The sequence below is a fragment of the Synchiropus splendidus genome, chromosome 12 (genome assembly GCF_027744825.2).
Source record: "Synchiropus splendidus isolate RoL2022-P1 chromosome 12, RoL_Sspl_1.0, whole genome shotgun sequence".
NCBI classification, from domain to species: domain Eukaryota; kingdom Metazoa; phylum Chordata; class Actinopteri; order Syngnathiformes; family Callionymidae; genus Synchiropus; species Synchiropus splendidus.
Genome location: NC_071345.1, coordinates 12254425 through 12274010, shown reverse-complemented (window position 1 = coordinate 12274010; position 19586 = coordinate 12254425). Strand labels below are relative to the sequence as shown.

The following is a 19586-nucleotide window of genomic DNA, read 5'->3' as shown; positions in this document are numbered from 1 at the left end:
GTGAACGCTCCTTCAGCCGGACCCACTTGTCAAAACACTGTCCTATTAATGTCAGGTTAAAGACCCTCACCTCTTCTGCAAAAGCAGGTCATCCTGAGAGAGTGTATATCCTTGAAGCTCAAGGCTTCTATTTAGGTGAGTAGCAAAGAAACAAGCGTAAATTAAAAAAATGAAATATATGAAAGGTTTACATTAAAATGTTTTTTATCCACACATTTACTGCTGCACTCTTGACTCCTTGAGACGGCTTGTTCTAGAACTAAAATAAGTCCACCAGCAGCAACATTTGACCCTTCTGACATCATTGGATCAGTCCAAGTGGATGGTTCCCAGCGGCCCTCTGACTCACCCCTGTGTCCGGATAGGTGGTCCAGCCCAGCTCTGAGGTAGACTCTGTTGTGTCCAGCAGCATCACTGTCAGGAACAAAAGCAGAGACGGAGACGCTTTAATAGAAACACAGTGACATTGCACAGATTGCATCTTAAACCAGCACTCAACTGTTAAAACAGAGAGTGTGAAGTGACAGATTTGTAACAAAGAGATCTTCACTGCTCTGAGATTCTGTGAACGATTGGTGTAAGAAATGAAAAAAAAAAAAAACTCAAGGCAGTTCCACTTCACTTGTACTGCCATGTGAATCTAAATTCTATTCAGCATTAGCTTTCAAAAGAAAACTTTTGAAAGTGGCCTTTTTCTTGACCATTTTTAATCAGGAGTTGGGAAGTATGACTTGAACCTTTGTTCTTTAGAGGATTTTCAACTGTTACAGTGCATTATGAGAGTCATAAGAAAGTGTGCCCCCCTTGCGCCTGACAGGCTGCATCCACAGAGAGGCACTCGCTTTCTCAGGTTCTTCCCAGGAGCTTTTCTCAGCATGGGGTGGCGAGGATAATAGCAGAGCTTACATCCTTAACTTCCTCTTTAAAGGCGTAGCCCTCCTTGACTGAGGGTGAGGAAGCGCTGGTGTTACAAGTGGCACATATACAGTGGTACCTCAGTTTTCGAATGTCCCGGAATTCAAACAAATCAGAGTCCGACCAAAAATGTCAAGATTTTTTTGCTTCTGATTTCGAACGAAAATCCAGAACTCGAATGCCCCCGAAAAAAGTCGGAAAAAAACATAACGTGCGCGGACCGATCAGCTGACCCACGAGGCGCTTTGTTATTGTGTATAACGCAGCCTCTGTATGCAGACGTGTCCTGTTAGCTACATTTACTGACTGTTTTTTCTTCATATTGAGGTGTAAAACCTTTCCTGTCTCCACACTGGACCGTGGTAGAGTGTCACAGGTGCTCGCTCTCCACACCTCCGAGGCTGGAGCGCTCACTCCAGGGTTTGATGTCCTGTTGTGGGCTGGAGCTGGGACAGGGATGAGGTGAGTCTGGGACAGAGCGTTACTTGGTTTATGACTTTGTCACAGCCAAACTGCACAGAAGCGCACATTCAGAGCTGGACATGCACCGGGCACCTCTTCCCTTCTGGAGAGACGTCACTCACTCGGCAACCCCTCCCACATGCAGCGGCCACACACATAGAGGAACAGCGCACCTGCAGCAGACACTCTACATTCACTCCTACAAAAGACTATTTTAAGGCTTGGAACGCACTATTTCTTTTTCCATTCATTGTAATGGGAAAAATCGATTCAGATTTCGAACAATTCACATCTCGAACGGCCTTCTGGAACGGATTGTGGTCGAGAACCGAGGTACCACTGTATTGAAAAAAACAAGGGGAAAATTCAGCGTCAGGGGTTGAAATCCCAGTCTCGGGGGCTGAAGTGCTTCAAAAAGTGTTCCCTAAAAATGGGAACGTTTCCATAAGAAATGACCAGCAGTGTCGTACATATACCTGGCCAGCAGTAGGCGCTGTAATGCTCTAAAAACAACATTGATCTGACTACTACAGAAGATAGGAATTCTGTGTACTGCGCTAGCGTAGGTGAGCGAGCATCTTTGCTCAGCGAGATTGAGCTTTTAGCATAAGTCACACTGCATTAAAAAACATGGCATGAGACAGCGGCCAGCGGCACATGTTTCTAATATGTGTAGTCAACTGCTAAGGACTCAGTTGACCCCATGATGAAAGTAATCTGAATGAATTTAATCACAAGTTGCTGTTTGAATGTGGCTTGAGAGAATATATGTTTTCTCCATACATTAAACTTGTGCTTATGGCTGATATCTCTGTGGTGTGTGTGCTTCAACTATTTCAAATTTATCCACAGCCCGTGCGGATGAAAGGCCTGTCTGACACACAGCTGGTGCAGAAACGACTCTTAGCCAAGGTCATAGACTAGGCGGCCCAACTGTTCCCCGCCTTGACTGGCTTCTCCAGGAAACAAAAATCCTTGCAACAATCTGCAACATATGTTGATGTTACCAACACAAAGTCTGCAGCTCTTCAGCGCCATGAAGCTACAAACACTCGCCATTGTTCTCGCTGCATCACATACACAATTTAACCCCAAACAAAAACTGACAAAACACAGTGTGTGTGGTTCCACCTCCACAACAGTTCAACAACAAATGTTCCTGTCACAGATGCTTTCAAGGTTGATTGATAAACACCTAGTTTGTGGCATAAAAATCTTTTAAAACACATTTTACACTTCATCTGTCTTCTAAATATCAGCGAGCAGGAAGCTGCTGGTCTACAGTCCGTCGAACAATTCCAGGTTTCCTCTTTGATTTTCTGCTCTGTGCAATACAATCATGGTGGCATCCAGCTGAGAGCTTCTGTCACTGCCCATAACTCATCTTGGGAGGTGGTGCACACACACGCACACACACTGGTGTGCTGCTCAGGAAATGCTACATGCTGACCTGGGGAGACCAAAGGTCAAATACACCCCAACTTTGAAAAGTAACTTGGGTCAGCACAAGAGTTTGTTGGCCGCTAAAATCTCATAATCTCATTGTGAGGACTCATCATGTTGCACTTGATAGTTAAATATTGCAAAAATGAAAATCCAGACACCAGATCATTTCAATATAAACGCATCCAAATTTCATACGTCTCGCTGGTGTCGTATTTACACTTCTATGCTTCTTACTGCAGTCATTTTTTTCTTGTGTTTAACACAAGACTGTCAGATAAATATTCTAATTTTAATAACAAATAACATCATAGGATGTTGATGTTTGAAGCAAGCTAGCAACACATGGCACCTCGTGTCGCCATCCAATCCTTGAATTTGTCTCGTATTTGATGTGTAAATGAAGCGTCCCTGATTGAACTATAATGGGACACAACTTGTTTGTATGTGCGATGAATCCTGAACGCACCACACTGCTGTCAGCTCTGTGTCGAAGAACCGTCATGCTCTGTCTCTACTGGGCTCAAGTTACTTGTCAAGTAGAATCAGAAGCGGAGACGGAGGAGGACGAGCTCCTTATTAGCGTGGGAGGCGTGTTGTGTTGTCTTCCCACGAGAAGTGCCTGTCCACCACCAGAGCAGGCAGGATGCGTGCGTCAAGCTTTTATTCAACCGAGCTGCGCTGCTCTCCAGCTGAAACTCTGTATTGTGACATTTATGCAAGTATATAAATAAATATATATAATATTGCAATATATAGTTTACAGTAGGTTTAAATAATCAATTATTATCATGATGTATTACATGTATAAAATGATGATAATATTATTACTATTTTTATTTGATTTTAATCTCTTCTGCAAAGCTTTTTCTGAATTATAAATGCATTGTATAAAGATTTGTTTTATTTGTTGATGTCTTTATAAGGAATATTATCATAATTTCTAATAATTTTATAATTTCTCAAAATACTCATGAATAAACATCCGTCCAACACGTGAGGCCCGGTCAGACAAGTGGCTCCTAGACGTTTCCTCTGACTCTTTTGTGTGGACTTTGCCTGTCATGTTCCATGTTTTCGCTCGTGCTTTTATTTTGTTGTTGCCTCTTTGTTTCCGTTTCCTTCTTTGTTTCCAGCTTCCCAAGCGCCACGGCTGGGATTCATTTGCGAATCAACCTCCCATCATTTCAACACCTCCGTCCCAGCTCGTGTCGCCAGATGGTTGCTTCGTGTCCTCACAGCAAAACTCCTTCAATCCTCTCTTCTCTCGTTTCCCTGTTGTTCTAAATTCTGTGCGTGCTTGACGTCTTTTCGTAGCCGCCTCCTCTCATTCCTCCACCTTCATTTACTTCTTGCTGCTGTTGTGCCTGTGAGTGTTATTATTAGACTCACTTTTTCTGTTTCCCTGCGTTATAGTTATTCCTCGAGTGCGTCTTCTGTTGTCCCCCTTAGTCTTTTCTGTTTCAGGTTTCTTCCAGCCCCTGTTCGTGTTTCATCGCTCTGCATTTAGCGATGGACGCCCTTGGTTTACAGTTCCTGTTCGTCTTAGTGTTTATATTATTTATATTAATAAATTGTAAAATTGTAAATTGTAATTGTAAAATTTGTAAACCTGCACCAATCCTGCTACTGGGGTCCACATCCTAGACAAGCCATGACATTGCCATCAGTGAACTATGTCTATGATAACGTGAATGATCTCTTGAAATATTTCTGACAGGTTTGGGTTCAACAGCCAGATTTATGTTTAGTTATGAGTCATTCCTCCCTCCTGGTTTTGCAGTAAATGACATGTTGACTGGAGAGGTGAACTGCTGACAGACACGCAGACAGGTCACAAATCTGCAGCAGCGAGCAGCATATAACTCGCTGGTAGACTTTTTGGAGCGCTCTCCCAAGTGCCTCTCACACTCAGACGCACAGCCGAAGGGACTTCAGAGCGGCTGCTGACACAGTGCTGCTTCCCACACGCCCAGCTGCAGGAGCCCTTCAATCTCCCATTAGTATTCCATAACTGTGGCTGCCGCCGCTCCCTTCACCCTGGCACTGTCTGTACTCTGCTCAGCAGCTGCCGACTGGAACAACATCAAACTTCACATTTGGACGCGTGCACAGATTAAGCTGATGGACGAAAACACTCAAGCGCCTTATTTCATCAACTGCCACGTCATCTCATTAATTGGTGCAGTGCTGCCTTCCACAGCTGCAGTTAGGCAAGCATCACATTCTCTCCTCCACTGCCTGGGCCTGGCTAGTCAGGGTCACGCGGCTGTGGACGATATGGCGGCGTGCCAGGCCATCGCATGACATTATGACCGCTGACAAGAGGAAGTCAATTAGGCGGATCACTGCTCAATATTTCTTCAGACCTGTTCATCTTTAACTCAATGTTAAAGTTTAAGAGACGGTTGGCAACAAAAATATATGTATACTTGAAGTACATCGCCATCATAAATCTATCTGTCTATCTATCTGTCTGTCTGTCTGTCTGTCTGTCTGTCTGTCTATCTATCTATGTATCTATCTATGTATCTATCTATCTGTCTGTCTGTCTGTCTGTCTGTCTATCTATGTATCTATCTATGTATCTATCTATCTGTCTGTCTGTCTGTCTGTCTGTCTGTCTGTTTATCGATCTATCAATCTATTCTTGCTCTTTCAGTCCTCGATGGTCTTGGTCTGACCTATGGCAAGCAATGCCAGCACGACTGGGACACCAACAGGAGTGGTAGCCCTGACTACTGGAACATGTACAACAAGGTATGGGGGACACTGTCATATGCTACAAAAATATCATATGCCATCTGCTCTAACAAAAAAAAAGCCTTAATATTCCACACAATGACCTGTCAATTGTGAACAAAACGATGTGAATTTTAAAAGTAAATCCATATTAATATAACCATAAGGAATATTCAGGCTAAAATCTGATTCATTATTAAAATATCTATACATGAAGAAGAAACTAAACATGTGCTTTTATTTTGAATAACATATTATTATTATTATTATTATTATTATTATTATTATTATTATTATTATTATTATTATTATTATTATTTCATAAAGTCAGTTAAACAATTTGAAAACAAATATATTCACAAAGGCTTCCATTTTTCATGTTATTTATGTTCAGATGTTTTTGTGTTTGAAATGTTCATCATACAGTCGGTAGATGCTATACATCAATACATCAAGTTAAAGGAAATATTTCAATAGGTCTTAAGACCTCTAAACTTCATGGCTATGTTGCATGAGCAACATTAGATCTAGTACCAAGAACCCTCGCAGCCAACGAAACGACCATCTGCATTCTGATCCCAGCTGCGTTGAAACTCCCTTTTTCCTCATTCTTTCTCCATGGTGACAGGATGACTCAATGTCTATTGTTTTACTTTTCAACATCCAAACCACACATCACCTCCAGTAACCTTACAGTCTAGAAGTAAAGCTTTGCTGCATTGTTACCTCTATTATTATTGTTTATTTTCTTTTATTATTCTATTTCTATTATTATTATTATGTTTTTGTTCATGTTTGCACGTCCAAAGCACTTTCCTAGTTGGTGGGACCCTCCCTGACCATGGCAATAAAGCTGATTCTGTTTCTGATGACCAATAACCATGCATTGCACTTACTACTGAACTGTACAGTGTATTAATATTTCATCAGAATTACTCTCTGCTTCTTGCTTTAATGATATTCATTAATTTTGATAATAAACAATAATTGAAACACACACTCGTACAAATGTCAATAAAGGTAAAGGAGATAAAGAAACGAAAAAGCACAATAAGAATCAGCATTCGAGGCTTCTGGCGTAAATCTCACCCCTCCTCTCCGCGCAGAGAGAAACAGATTTTTAAGGATTATGCTCACAGATGGAGACTCCAGCAAATCTGCCGGCCCTCCATCATCTCCCTCCAATGTTTTATTATTGTTCTTCACGCCCCTACCCCTACGTTTGTATTCACAGACAAACTTGTGTTGCTTTACATGGCTTTTCCAACATAAGTAAAGAGGGATTTACAAGTGGAAAGAACAGCTAAATAAAAACACAAAGGGACCGTGACAGAGACGGATTATATGCTGCCGTAAGCATCAGTATAAACAGTTTTCGGAGCGGCGTATGTCTGGACAGCTTGTTGGCCGATCAGGATAAGGTCCCTCACACACTGGACCACATAAATCTGCTGTGACGACTGCTGCCTTTATGTTGGTGATACCTTTCCAGTTATGTTTTATGAGCAAGAAAAATAGTATTATGTATTATATGCATTATTTAAACATCAAATCTTTCAGATAAAACTTGATATAAATGCAAATAATACCAGTAAAATGAAAGCATTTTAGGAATTGAAAGTGATAGATTCATTTCAAACTGGTCAATCTAAGGCATTTCTGAGTCATGAGCAAGAAAAAAAAAACATTTTAAACCATCTAATCTAATCTAAACCCCTCCTGGGTGAACACTAAAGTTTTTGAGTTTTCTTTTTGAAGTTTGACCCATGGCTGTCCTGGTTGTGTTTAATGCCCAGTGAAGCCACTTTAGTATATCATAGTGCTTCTTTCACTATAAAAGGGATTTAGTCCCTTGAGTTCATGCAAGTATCACCTATTTGTCCAAGAACAAACTCGTGTACCACAAAGTTTATCCAGCTGCATCTATTTATTTACTTTTAGTTTGAAATGTTTAGATCACCATTGTGCGGCAAAAACAATAGCTGAATTTATGCTTTTTGTTTATTTCATTGAATCTAACTCACGGTCGTCTGTCAAATACAGCCCACTCCGTCATTTCATGGGGTTCACAGGAGCTTCAATACACTTATTTGGCAAAAAGGGAATTCAACACTAATCCTCAATGCATCAAAAACCAGCTCACCTCCAACGCTTTACAATACCACGACTCATGAAGATCACAATGCTCCTATTTTCGCCACTCAGACGAGAAACTCACACAAATGCTTTATCACATATTCAAATTTTCCAGTGCCAGCTAAAGACTCAACATCATTTGGGGCCTAACGTGGGGTTCAGTTTGACACCCCAAAAGATAGTCGTTGTATGTTTCATGTTTCATGGAATAATAACAAATAAGAAAGTGACAGCAGTTCATTGCAAAGATAAACATGGGGCAGTCGACAGAAAGAAGTTTGATTTAAAAATGTATGAATTTTCTGCCTGCTACTTTGACAAGAATCCATCATGTTTGATCAATTATTGACTGCTTGTTACAGCAGCTGGAGGACAAACATCGGCATGTGCCCACTCACTCATCTGTCCACTGTATGGACTTTAAGGTGGACATGTATGCTGGGCTACTACTGAGTACTTATCTGACAGGTTTGACTGGTAATCCATGACTCAGTGTATTGCAAGGATGGCATGCATCAGGCAGTAAACCCATGCTCCTGAGACATGCAGCTTTTAGATCACTCTCGAACGCTACTGCTTAAATAAATGGTAAATAAATTTAATATAATAAATATAACACAATAATATAATGTAATATAATAAAGTAAATATCAGGTATTTTCAGTAGAACTCAGAAATTGATCTGTGACAAAGATTCCAGGAGAGCTAGACAGTGTTTTTAAAAATAAAATAAAATAAAATAAAATAAAAAATAAAATAAAATAAAATAAACAACAAAGGCTGTTCATGAATTCAACAGTCTGACGGCCGAGGGGAAGAAGCTGTTTCTGTGACGGGAGATTCTGCTCTGGATGGACCGTAGCCTCCTGCCAGAGGGAAGAGGAACAAACAGTCCATGTCCAGGGAGAGAGGGTTAACAACCAGCCAACAAAAGTCATACTCTTGATGCGGCGAGTAGACAACTGTCTTCTTGTCTCAAAATGCACAGACATAAAAGAAAACTTTGAGACAAATTTAGTGTGAACCACAGCAGCAGGAACAATAAATTCTTTATGTCCCTTAAATGTTCCTGAAGCTCCAAGAACAGTGGATTTAAAGTATTTATTCATCTTATACCTTTAACCTCCCAGCATGTATTCTGTCAAGGATCGTCTCACTTTATTAGTAAAGTCAAGAGGGAGTTCGGCGCACGCCTCGCGTACATTAACCACCGTCCTATTTCAGTCTCGTGTCGTTCCAAATTCAATTAACCCTCTGCTTCAGGGCACAGTTACGCATGAATAATAGATGGATAGCTGTTTTGGCATTAATATTTATCTTGAGACTGTTTAGCCTGGAGTGGCGGGGCCCCGGGACCACAGGTCGTCACATTCTGATTCTTTCCCAGGGAGCAGAAGGGAACAACAAGCCTTGTAGAGCTTCATGCGTGTCTCGTCGCGTGACATTAGCACGCTGAATAATTCAGCGCGACATTCTTATATCGGCGTTGAGTGCTGTGTCACACACACCTTTTCATAGATCAGGGCTGGAGTGAGTGTGTGACAAAGTTGAACAGAAGAGACGGACATGAGCTCAGGGTAAAAGCTCCATTATTCTGACTTCCCGTCAGGCCACGAAGCGTCTCCAGCATTGGTCCATCAGACATCTGAGAGACTCAAAGTTAGTTCCTGACAGTTTGCAGAAGTGCTGAGTCCACAATCTGGGCCTGAGTGCTGCATTAAAGCATGTCGCTTTTGCTCGCTGCATTCTTCTACTCCCGGCTTCCTTTTTCTCCACTGTGTCCCTCTCATCCCCTTGTGTGTATTATTCATCCAAAAAGTGACAGCATAGAAGGCAACTCTGTACGTCGAACAAGGCCCTGCTGCATTATTGATGTCCGACCTGCCGTTTGTTCTGGAAGCGCTGTGACAGTCGGAGGCAGAGCAAAAGCGTCAGACACCGGAATAAAAAGCCATGATTACAAAACAAGGACCAAGAGATGGATGAGAGGATGGTGTTTGTGCTCTTCAAATTGAATCGTTCACTCTTCGGTGTGGGTGTAAATGCTCTTCTGCTTCTGCATTCGCATTTCTTCCAGCGCTGTGCTACTCTCTGCGCACCAGAGCATGTGGTGACACACTCATTGTTAAGTGTAGTACGTGTCGCGGCCCTTTTATGGCCATTGTACGCCACTCTAGCACACTCTTTCCAGGCAATCGAGGGTCCCACCTACACGCTCTCAGCAAAGCTCTGACAGTGTTAATAGCACGGACTCAAGAGCGACCGGTGTCTGGTCGTGTAATATGCCTCGGCAGAACCCGGGTGACACAAAAGGAAAGAGTCACAGCTCAGGTGCATTACAGACAAAGAAAATTCCACAAGTGTCTGCATGCATTTTATCATTTGTCCACTCGGTCCTTCTCACACTGATGCTTCCGCCCACGGCAGACATTCAAGCACAAGGCCTTTCACCAAACAACCACAGCAAGAGTGACACGGCAGAAGCGAAACTTCTTTCTTCTGTTTCCTGGAAACAACTAGCATCAAAGACCAGACATTCCGTGAAGACACGGTGGTTACAGCAGATGATGACAAAGCAAGTGCCTCTCTGAACATGCAGTAGCTGGTCCAGAAGTTTCTTTTTCAACTTTTGAAATATTCAGCCATGTGACCTCAAAACTGCTCAGGTGAGATCTTTGTCAGGGTAAGGTAGAGGAACAGCTGGTACCTCGGATAAGGAGGGACACCCTGCGATTATGGGGTCCTATGTGAGGATGGGAACAGAGATGAGCAGGGAAATCTAGACATCTATTATACATCTCTCAATGTAGACCACGACTTCAAGATGTTTAAACTCCGTCACAAAATATCCCGGAAAATATCCCTAACCTCTTCTACAGCCACGAGGAGTGATCCAGAGGGTTTATTGATCCCAGCAGAGGGTCAGTTTGGACATTTTCATTGGGGAGAGGAGGCTTCTGCAAAATAGATTTTTCCCATATGAGTTTTCCTACAGGCTGTTAATCCAAATTACTCATCTAGACCCAAGAAAAGAAAGACATGAGAGTGGAAGTCATTAGCAGGTGCACATGGAAGAGGATAATGGTTTAATCTCTTTCCACACCAAAATGTGATCACAGAGTTACGTGAAGATTGCAGTAGCACAGATCAGTACAGTGTGGAATAGTGTGGAATGTTTAAAACATTTTAGAATAAATGAATAATAACACATTTAACCATTTGGATAAGAGTCATGTCTCGTGTATAAAGTTATGTATTCCACCTCAATGTTCAGCTCAATATCCAGGCATATATTCACTTTAATATTGACACTTCTCCAGTCAGAAATTGTTGTTGATGTCTTAGGACAATAGTGTAAAATACTTTTGTATTAAAATCTAAAAATAATAATAGAATAATAGAACATTTTTTTATTTGTTCCTTGGCCTCTGCTCCCAACATTTTTGAGGAAATAAGCCTCCATGATTAAATGGAAATATTTTCTGAGTTGTTGCTACAGTTGTAACGGATCCCTTCACAGGCCTTGGTAAATTATTTTGTTTGAATTATCATTTAAACAAATAATCATGTACCCATAATTCTAAAAGTGTTTTTGACACAGAGTCCAAAATATTTCATATTCATTATTGCCGGATAATAATCCACCCGCTGAGGTGGATTTGTCTGTTTAGCGATAGAAAGAAATTACAACTTTTTGCAATGGAAACAAGTTAACAGCGACGTCACCGGCCCCACCTGCCACCACTCTGTGCCCAAAGGTTCCCACTATTGTTAACAGTATGATTTTTTGCTATGAGCAAGAAATCATACATTTAATTAATCTACTTGTACGTTATATTGTAATAACAATTATGATAAATCAGATTCTCAGTCTGGTCTATCAGAACACTCCCTCTATTGTAGGTCGGATTTGAACCAAAATACTTTTTAAAAAGCACTTTGAAGTTGATTTTTTTCTCTGCCATTGAATCAGATTTAAATTTTTTGTTGCCTCAAACTATTCAACGTCAACAAAACCCGAGCAGATTCATTCAGCATATTGTTTGCTCTGCACTGAGCCTCCAACAAGAAGAGCACATTTGAAACCAGCTCAGTTGTCTGTAATCTCCCTGTGTTGTTTCCAAGTTGTGACAACGTCAGCGATCAAGGTTGCGCTGCATTCAGAGAACGCCAACACACGCTCTGCCAAGAGCTGCTTTTAAGTGAAATCCAACACCGCGGCGACATTCCTTTGTCAAGACAGTCTGTAGCACTCCTGCGTCTGTGAGTCACATCGTCTCTGTCCTCGCATGCATATTAAACTGTGACACTATTTGTCGTGGCAGGAGCCGACTAGAAGAAGAATCTTGGCTTGGAGCCCCCTCGAGGGCGTTGACCTCTCATATCACAAATGGCAGATGTCTCATTCATTAAAGTGAATGAAAAGTGGCCTAATGGCATCCAGAGAGCGGCAACATGGTTTTGCTTTTGGAAATGAGTTGGGGGGGAAAAGAAACAGGTCTAAAAATAAAGTCTGATCACACTTTAATGCCAGAGTGTTGACGGTGGAGCGGCTGCATCCTCCTCTTCCATCTCTCTGGCACTCGGCTGCACACGCACACGCGGCCACAGGGACCACAGCAGGAGGCTCTCGGCTCTGCTGCTCATGGCGTCCGTCCCGTCGCTATCCCACTGTGACAAGTTTATTTTCTTATCGCACTTCCTTTAAATCCCTCAAAAGCAGCAGAACACAACCAGAAAGTGTGTTCTGAGCCTCCTAATGAATAGATTCAGCATGACCCCAAAGTCCTGAACCTGAATATCCAGATTAAACCCTGGGAAATCAGAGACGACAGGGTTCTGCAGTTTTCGCTCTCTAATTATAACGCGGACGTCTGCTTGTTGGGCATCGCAGCAGCTCCGCTCATCCATGACTGGAATGCTGGGGGGGCATCAGGTGTTCGTCCTGCGCCGGCTTCTGTGCTAATCCAACGTGAACACGCGATTCTCAGAGTGCGTCGGGCTATTTTACATGGATGACCTCGACAATATAAAACAGAGTCCAACGCAGCAATGTAGTGCAGGCGCTGCTCTGCTGTGTTTACTGTATGACTCAAGTATGTTTTTAAACTGACTTTTCTTCTACATTTTCTTCCAGATATTGACAACAATCTTGCGAATAAACCTCTGCAACTGACCAAATCTTGGGCTCGATATATTATCCTACCTTGATAACTTTTTATTTCCGTAAAAACAAGGCTCCAGACTGGACACAAAAGACTTTTCTTTTGTCCTGCCAAACATCACACAAACCATACTGTCTTACTAGCAAAAGCAAGGGCCACTTCCTCCACTCCTGCAGGATGCAACCATAACCATGGAGCAGTTGACAACAGCTTGATTCAAACTAATGTTGACGTTAGGAAGTAGGTGTGGCAGGACTTCCCACACAGTTCAGGTGAAAAAAAAAATAACTTATATACCAATTCTCGGAGCATTTACTGCTAAATCTGATGACACACAGCTACAAACATCTCATTGTCACTCATCCTCATACATCTACAATTCAACCCTAAAATAAAACTGACAATCTGTGACATTACTAACCAACACTTCCTCTCTCAAATATAAACGCCATGGGCAGTGACTACTTGGGGGGCGCAGTGTGTGAAACGCGTAGCCACATAAGGTGCTAAATACACCAAGTAACACCTAAGTTGAAGCAGGGATGACAGTTCACAATCACCACCCACCTTCACCACGTCTTGGAATTTTTGAACTTTGAATTTTACTGTGTGCAACCTGAATACACAGAGCGATACAGTGCAACTGGTAGGACTGTCACATGACAACCCATCCTCACTCCCATGGCGTCATATATTGAAGTTGCTGAAGGTGCTTTTACCTATAATGGTATAACAAAGTTTTTTTGTTTTTTTTTACCATTAAAACACATGGAACATCAGTTGCTGTTTATCACCCCTAAAAAGCAGTTGACACAAATGAGCACCATCCCATGGCAAATCTAACCCAACCTCCGTCTTTTTTTATGTGCTTCAAGCATTCATGGCGTCAGGATACTGGAACATGTGCTTCAGCAAAAGTCTACTGTCTCAACATCAATATATTACGCCATGGGAGCAAGGATGTGTTTGTTCAACAACAAAGTTCGACAAAGAGCAAGTATAATCCTCATTGGTACAAGTAAAGGCACATTTTTATTTTTATTTTTATTTTTATTTTTATTTTTATTTTTATTTTTATTTTTATTTTTATTTTTATTTTTATTTTTATTTTACACAAGATAATTTGCTTTTTTGTTTGTTTACATGCTTTTGTACTTATTTCAAATACTGCTGTTAAAATAAAACCATTTTATTCAAAATGTCTTCCTCAATAACATGGGTGAAAGTATCTATAAATAAGTAAAAAAAGCATTCAGGATGCGGTTACTCGTGTCAAGTGAGCATAATGGCACAGCGCGTGCCTGGAGTCCTTGCATTTTTTACACTCTTGCCCTCCTCATTACGTAGTTGAGTTGCCCTGTACTGTAACCTAGTTTTAAAAACCACAGGATTGAGACTAACCTCAGATTCATATTTTAGCTCTTCTGAATTGCTCATTTCTGTACAATAAAACTGCGACATGACAAAAAAGTTTTTCAAATAAAGTCGTCTTCACAGTCTAAAATAGTGCTGTCATTAAAGCTTTAACCAAATAAAGAAAACAAAATAAAATGTTGCTGTACTGTTTACTGAGAAGAGAAAGTACAATGGTGAGAACAAAAAGAGAATCTGTTAGTGATCTGCTGCTGTTTTATGTCAGCAGGACTCCCTTCTTACACTTCCAGCAGGTTAGTGGGGCAGCAGTTGAGGCAAAGAGGCCCAAACTACCAGCTCTCCACAAACTTCCTTCAGCGGGTCAGCAGCGAAAGGTACATGTTCCCATGTAAGGCTATGCTACTGCAGAAAACACAGACAACGCACTGAGTTGATCTCATTTACATTGCTCCTTGATTTCACACCACTATTCTGGTTATGTACAGCTAAATTAAGAGAGCCAACTGTGCAAAACACCTGCTGTTCTAATGGCAAACAGCATGACGTCCAAATTAGATAAAGACAGGCAGAAACGGCACAATATCATCAAGCAAGAATAAACCAAAAAATGAAGACGTTCACTATATGCACAGAATACTGTGTCAACTGGAAACATCTGACTTATGACCGGGCTCGGTTCCGATCAACCGGTCGTAAGTCAGATTGGACGTAAATGGAATGCCATTCAAAATAGCCGAGGTGAGGGTTATAGGTGCTACTGTAGTGGTCTATGGCTGTGTGAGAGTGAGATGCTGGGATACTGTGCTGCTGTAACTGTCGTACATGATGCTGTGCTGCTACGTGCTGCAGTGCCAGCACGTACAAAAAAAAAAGCATCTGCTGGCCGTGGTTCCTAGTACGGGTGGACGTAAGTCGAGCAGGTCATAAGTCGGATGTAACTTGTATAGGGAAATATTTGTCAGGTGTTACAGTGCTGAAATTTTTGCCCATTCAGTATGAACCAAAACTGAGACATCAGTTTTGGTTCATTGCTCAAGTGTCAAGTGTCAAGGTCATACACAACATATACTAAATATACAGAGTTTCAGGGGGTAAAAAAGATTTACAATAGCTGTACTACACAGAAGAAATTTGGCAGCAGTCAATGCAGAGTACTCCAAACAGTAGTCAGTATTTTCAACAGTCTGTTGCTCAAGAAACAGTCTTGATACTTGGCAGAGCCACAGCCATGCAGCAGGACGTCACCTGACTTCTGACAGTACACAAGCAGCCGCTACGCTTCGATTCCCTGGCAATTGGCCCTGGTAATGACATCACCTCATGGGGATCCACAGTTGCCCAGTGATCCAAACTGAGATAAGACCCCAGTGCTCCTACCACGACAATATTTCATGTGGATTTAAATGGCTGTCTTTACTATTGGGTTAATACTGTATTATGAGCAGCTCAATTTCACTTCCACAAATGGAGTCAGTAGGACAGTGGCAGTGTACAGCCTCTCTCCCTATCAATCATTTGGTCTCAGACCATCTGTTCTCCTGGACTCTGAGGTTTAAGTTACCGCTGTTGTTATTGTTGCCAAACAAACACCTCGCGGCAAACTCAAGTTTGAGCCTCGGTGAGCTGGAACAGGTGCCGGTCCCTGGTCGTGCGGAGTAATTGCGTGTTGACTGCTAAGATACGGTCAAGTGTTGGGGGACTGGATGCAGTTGCTAAGTATAGGGGCGGCTCAAGTACATGCCCATTCATCGCCAGATAATGATCAGCCGGTCTTACCAGGCAGTTTCTCTGCCTCGCACCTCCTCAGATGTCTAACATCTCCGGTTATATAGGCAGCGTGGAGAGCTGAGGAGACAGTTGAGGGGGGCAGGGAGCTCTGGTTTGTCACATCTGTGAGATTATGAGTGACATGTGGGGGTCGCCAAGTACACAGGAAACGGGTTATGCAACTTATTATGCATTTGTCTGTGGCTGTATTTCCATATTCTTTTGTTGCTGAAACCTCAGTCGCCCCGGCCTGCACCTGCCTCTCGACGTGGTGAGCCCCTTGTTTTTATTGACATTTACTGACAGTAAGAGACTGACTGCATAACAACAACAATAACACAGCTACTGTTCTAGTCTTGTTTTCATGTAACGGTACAGAGGGAAGAATATTGACTCGCGCCCACACTGCGACCCTCCAACATCCATCTGTCGCTCTTCAAACCCGAAGCGTAACAACCTCTCTTAACCCACTAGGAATTTTTCTTTTCAGCCAGATATGAGGATGAGCAGATGGCCACTGAGCGAGAGAGAACAAACACAAAGTACAAAGAAGTCAACACGATTTCGGATGCTATCGTCATATCTTCATACAGTTGGGTAAAACCCAAACATCTAGATGTGTGTGAGCAGAAATGGAGTGTCGCCACCTCGGCATGTCACGGCTTTGCGCCCCAGACATTAACCCCTTGACGCCAGACTTTTTTTTTTTTTTCTAGGCCACAGACTTTTACAAGAGCTGCTGCAAAGTCACTCTTTCAGAGGTCAAACAAGTTTTGTCAAAGGCTCCTTGAGTGTACGATCATCGTGACATTCTTCGTAATTCGGGACGCAAGGCGTTCGAGACAATTCAATTCAATGGATAAATAGACAGTGAAGCGAATACTTCACAAACTGACAGAGTTTGACATGTTCGCCACGATACTTGTTTGACGCTCCAAAAAATGTTGCATTTTAAAAGTAATGCTCTTAAATAAAAGCATCCAAAGGGTTCACTGAGGCCACCACGTCATCCTTTCCGAGGACAAAGCTCGATGGCGACGCGGCCTTCTGCTCGCCGACCCTCAAGGTCTTTCCAAGTTTAAGGGTAGAATTTTATATGTTGAACACCTGCAGCACTACCACTCACTTATCCACACTCCCACGTTCGATAAAAAAACAATCTCCTGGCCTGAAGTGGCATTTTTACCTGTTTTGATTTACTGATAAATACAATGACGACTCAATTAAAAAAACAATAATAATCACTCTTAATAAATTAAAAAAAGGTTTTTACAAAAAAAAAATACTACACCTTCAACACTACATTTGCAAAGAATAAAATATGTCTTCCGATATGAGCATCAAAAGTGAGTCAACTTTAGGGTGCATAACCCTAGAGGACAGTATGAGAAACATATATTGCCACTTTTAGGGCAGGTCAGCCTCAAGAGATTGAAAAAAAGCATTTTGGAAAACAGAAGAAAGAAATGAAAGTGTGAAAGCGCCACAGTTAGAGGCTACGGCAACTCTCGCTGCTGCGCTAGTGAGCGTTTGGTTTGGATGAGTTTGAGTCTAATGCTGAAGACTCATTTACGTGGACAAACTTTTGGTCAAAACCTGAACATTTTTCCAGTAAGTTGACACTAAAATCCATTTTGAAAGACAGATCCTCGCTCAGCCTGCAAGATAACAAATCACTGGACAACAGAAATAAAGTGACCCTTGTCTGAGTTGGACATATTGCCTCAGAGGTGTATTTAAGTTGCAGTGATCGCTCGCGCGGCACTTTTACACTTTGCCCCTGAAACTCCCAGAGAGAGTCTCTGGACTTCTTTCAGGGGTGAAGCAAGCATCCATCCCTCACTCGTGGGCTCAATAGAGGCACATGATGGAGGGATGTTGCAGCACTCCATCAGTCCCTGGATTCCAAGCATTCAAAAGTTAGTCTCTTACCTTCCTCAGCTGAATTAGGCTGGAAAAACAGACAGAGAAACAGAAAGATACTCCACATCTCCACGACAGAATGACACTGACTGAGAGAGCAGGAGGGAGGGCGGGAGGGAGAGAGGGAGGGAGGGAGGGAGACGGCATGAAAGAGAGAGAAAGATAGAGTGAATGCGTGTGACAGAGCGAGGGAGTGGGGGGGTGAGGGAGAAAGAGAGGGGGTGGAGCCTGCATTTCCATGTGAGAAAGAAAGAGAGGATGGGGCAGTGTGGACGAACGGACGAGGAAGGGATGACATTATTCAGAGGGGAACACAAATATTTGACGGTCAGAGCGGAGAGTTAAAGCAGCCGGGATGAAAGAGCAAACATGTCTGGTATCTACTGCCACTGTCTAGACGAGAAACTCCAGCATCCTGTTGGAGTCTGGTCCTGGAGTTGGCTTCCCCGAGCTGCGGCATGTCAGCGTGCCCAGCTGGCACTTTTCCTCTGCGCCTCCTGTTTGCAGGAAGGCATTACATTTTGGTCACATTTTTTGGATTCTCTGCTCCGGGCTTGTGGCTGCACGCTCTTCAGTCCTGACCTCAGCAGCGTGCGTATCAAACGCACTTCAGCAGCCGCGCACACCGCTCGCTGGTCAGACTGAAGCACTGCAGCTTGTTGATGAGCTTTCATGCCCCAGTTCGCGGCAATGACTAAGACTTGAGTGGACTCTCGCAGGGAGATGTTGCCCACTGCTTTGACACAGTTAGGTGCCCCCATTCCCAGCCAGCCGGGGGGCTCTCCACCAATGACTCTCTACTTCTGGGGGGGAAGAAGAATGAAATCATTGAGGTAAAGTGAGGATTTCCTCAATCAGTCTTTCATTGCTCACCGAGTTTCCTCTCGCAGCTCAAGAGCAGATTTGGTTGTGTAATCGGTGCGAGCTCAACAGCCCATGAACGACGTCCATCCACCCGTGTGTGATGGCAGGTTGTCTAGTGCTCATTAGGAGACAATGAAGCCACCAAGTCGGACACGCTTATTGCTCTCACCCACCTTTGATGGGGTCAATATAAGTCAAAGTGAAGGCTGACTGGGCATAAACTGCCCAAATGAGCATAAAAAAAAAACCTGTCCAGCATCTACGAGCTTCACCCTGTTGCTGCATCACAGGTTTTTTTTTGTTTTTTTTTAGTCACACAGTGAGAGAAAAATAAAAAAGCAAAATAGAGTCAAAACAGAATAACGCTCTAACGCTCAGGATTTTAAGAGACCAGCATATTTGAATACAGATACAGTGGTATTCAAACGTCCCAGAATCGTAGTTCAAACAAAAAAATTCAAGATTTTTTGCTTCGGAACAAAAATCCAGAACTCAGCACCCCCGTAAAAAGCCAGAAAAAACATAATGTGCGACCCACGACGCGCTTTGTTATTGTGTATAACGCAGCCTCTGTATGCGGACGTGTCCTGTTAGCTACATTTACTGACTGTTTTTTCTTCATATTGAGGTGTAAGACCTTTCCTGTCTCCACACTGGACCGTGGTAGAGTGGGGAGGTGCTCTCTCTCCACACCTCCGAGGCTGGAGCGCACACTCCAGGGTTTGATGTCCTGTTGTGGGCTGGAGCTGGGACAGGGATGAGGCGAGTCTGGGACAGAGCGTTACTTGGTTTATG

General features: G+C 42.7%; 1 protein-coding gene across 1 annotated transcript in view; it reads right to left on the bottom strand.

Moving 5' to 3' along the window:
• The window catches only part of ephb6 (eph receptor B6), a 50347-nt gene extending 32325 nt beyond the window's left edge, over nt 1-18022 (bottom strand). Inside the window, exons 1-2 of the mRNA XM_053880170.1 lie at nt 17937-18022; nt 350-414 (exon numbers count right to left, since the gene is read on the bottom strand). Of these exons, the coding sequence (XP_053736145.1) occupies nt 350-414; nt 17937-17994 (123 nt within the window). The 5' untranslated portion in view covers nt 17995-18022. The remainder of the gene's footprint in view (nt 1-349; nt 415-17936) is intronic.
• Nucleotides 18023-19586: the final 1564 nt, after the last annotated feature.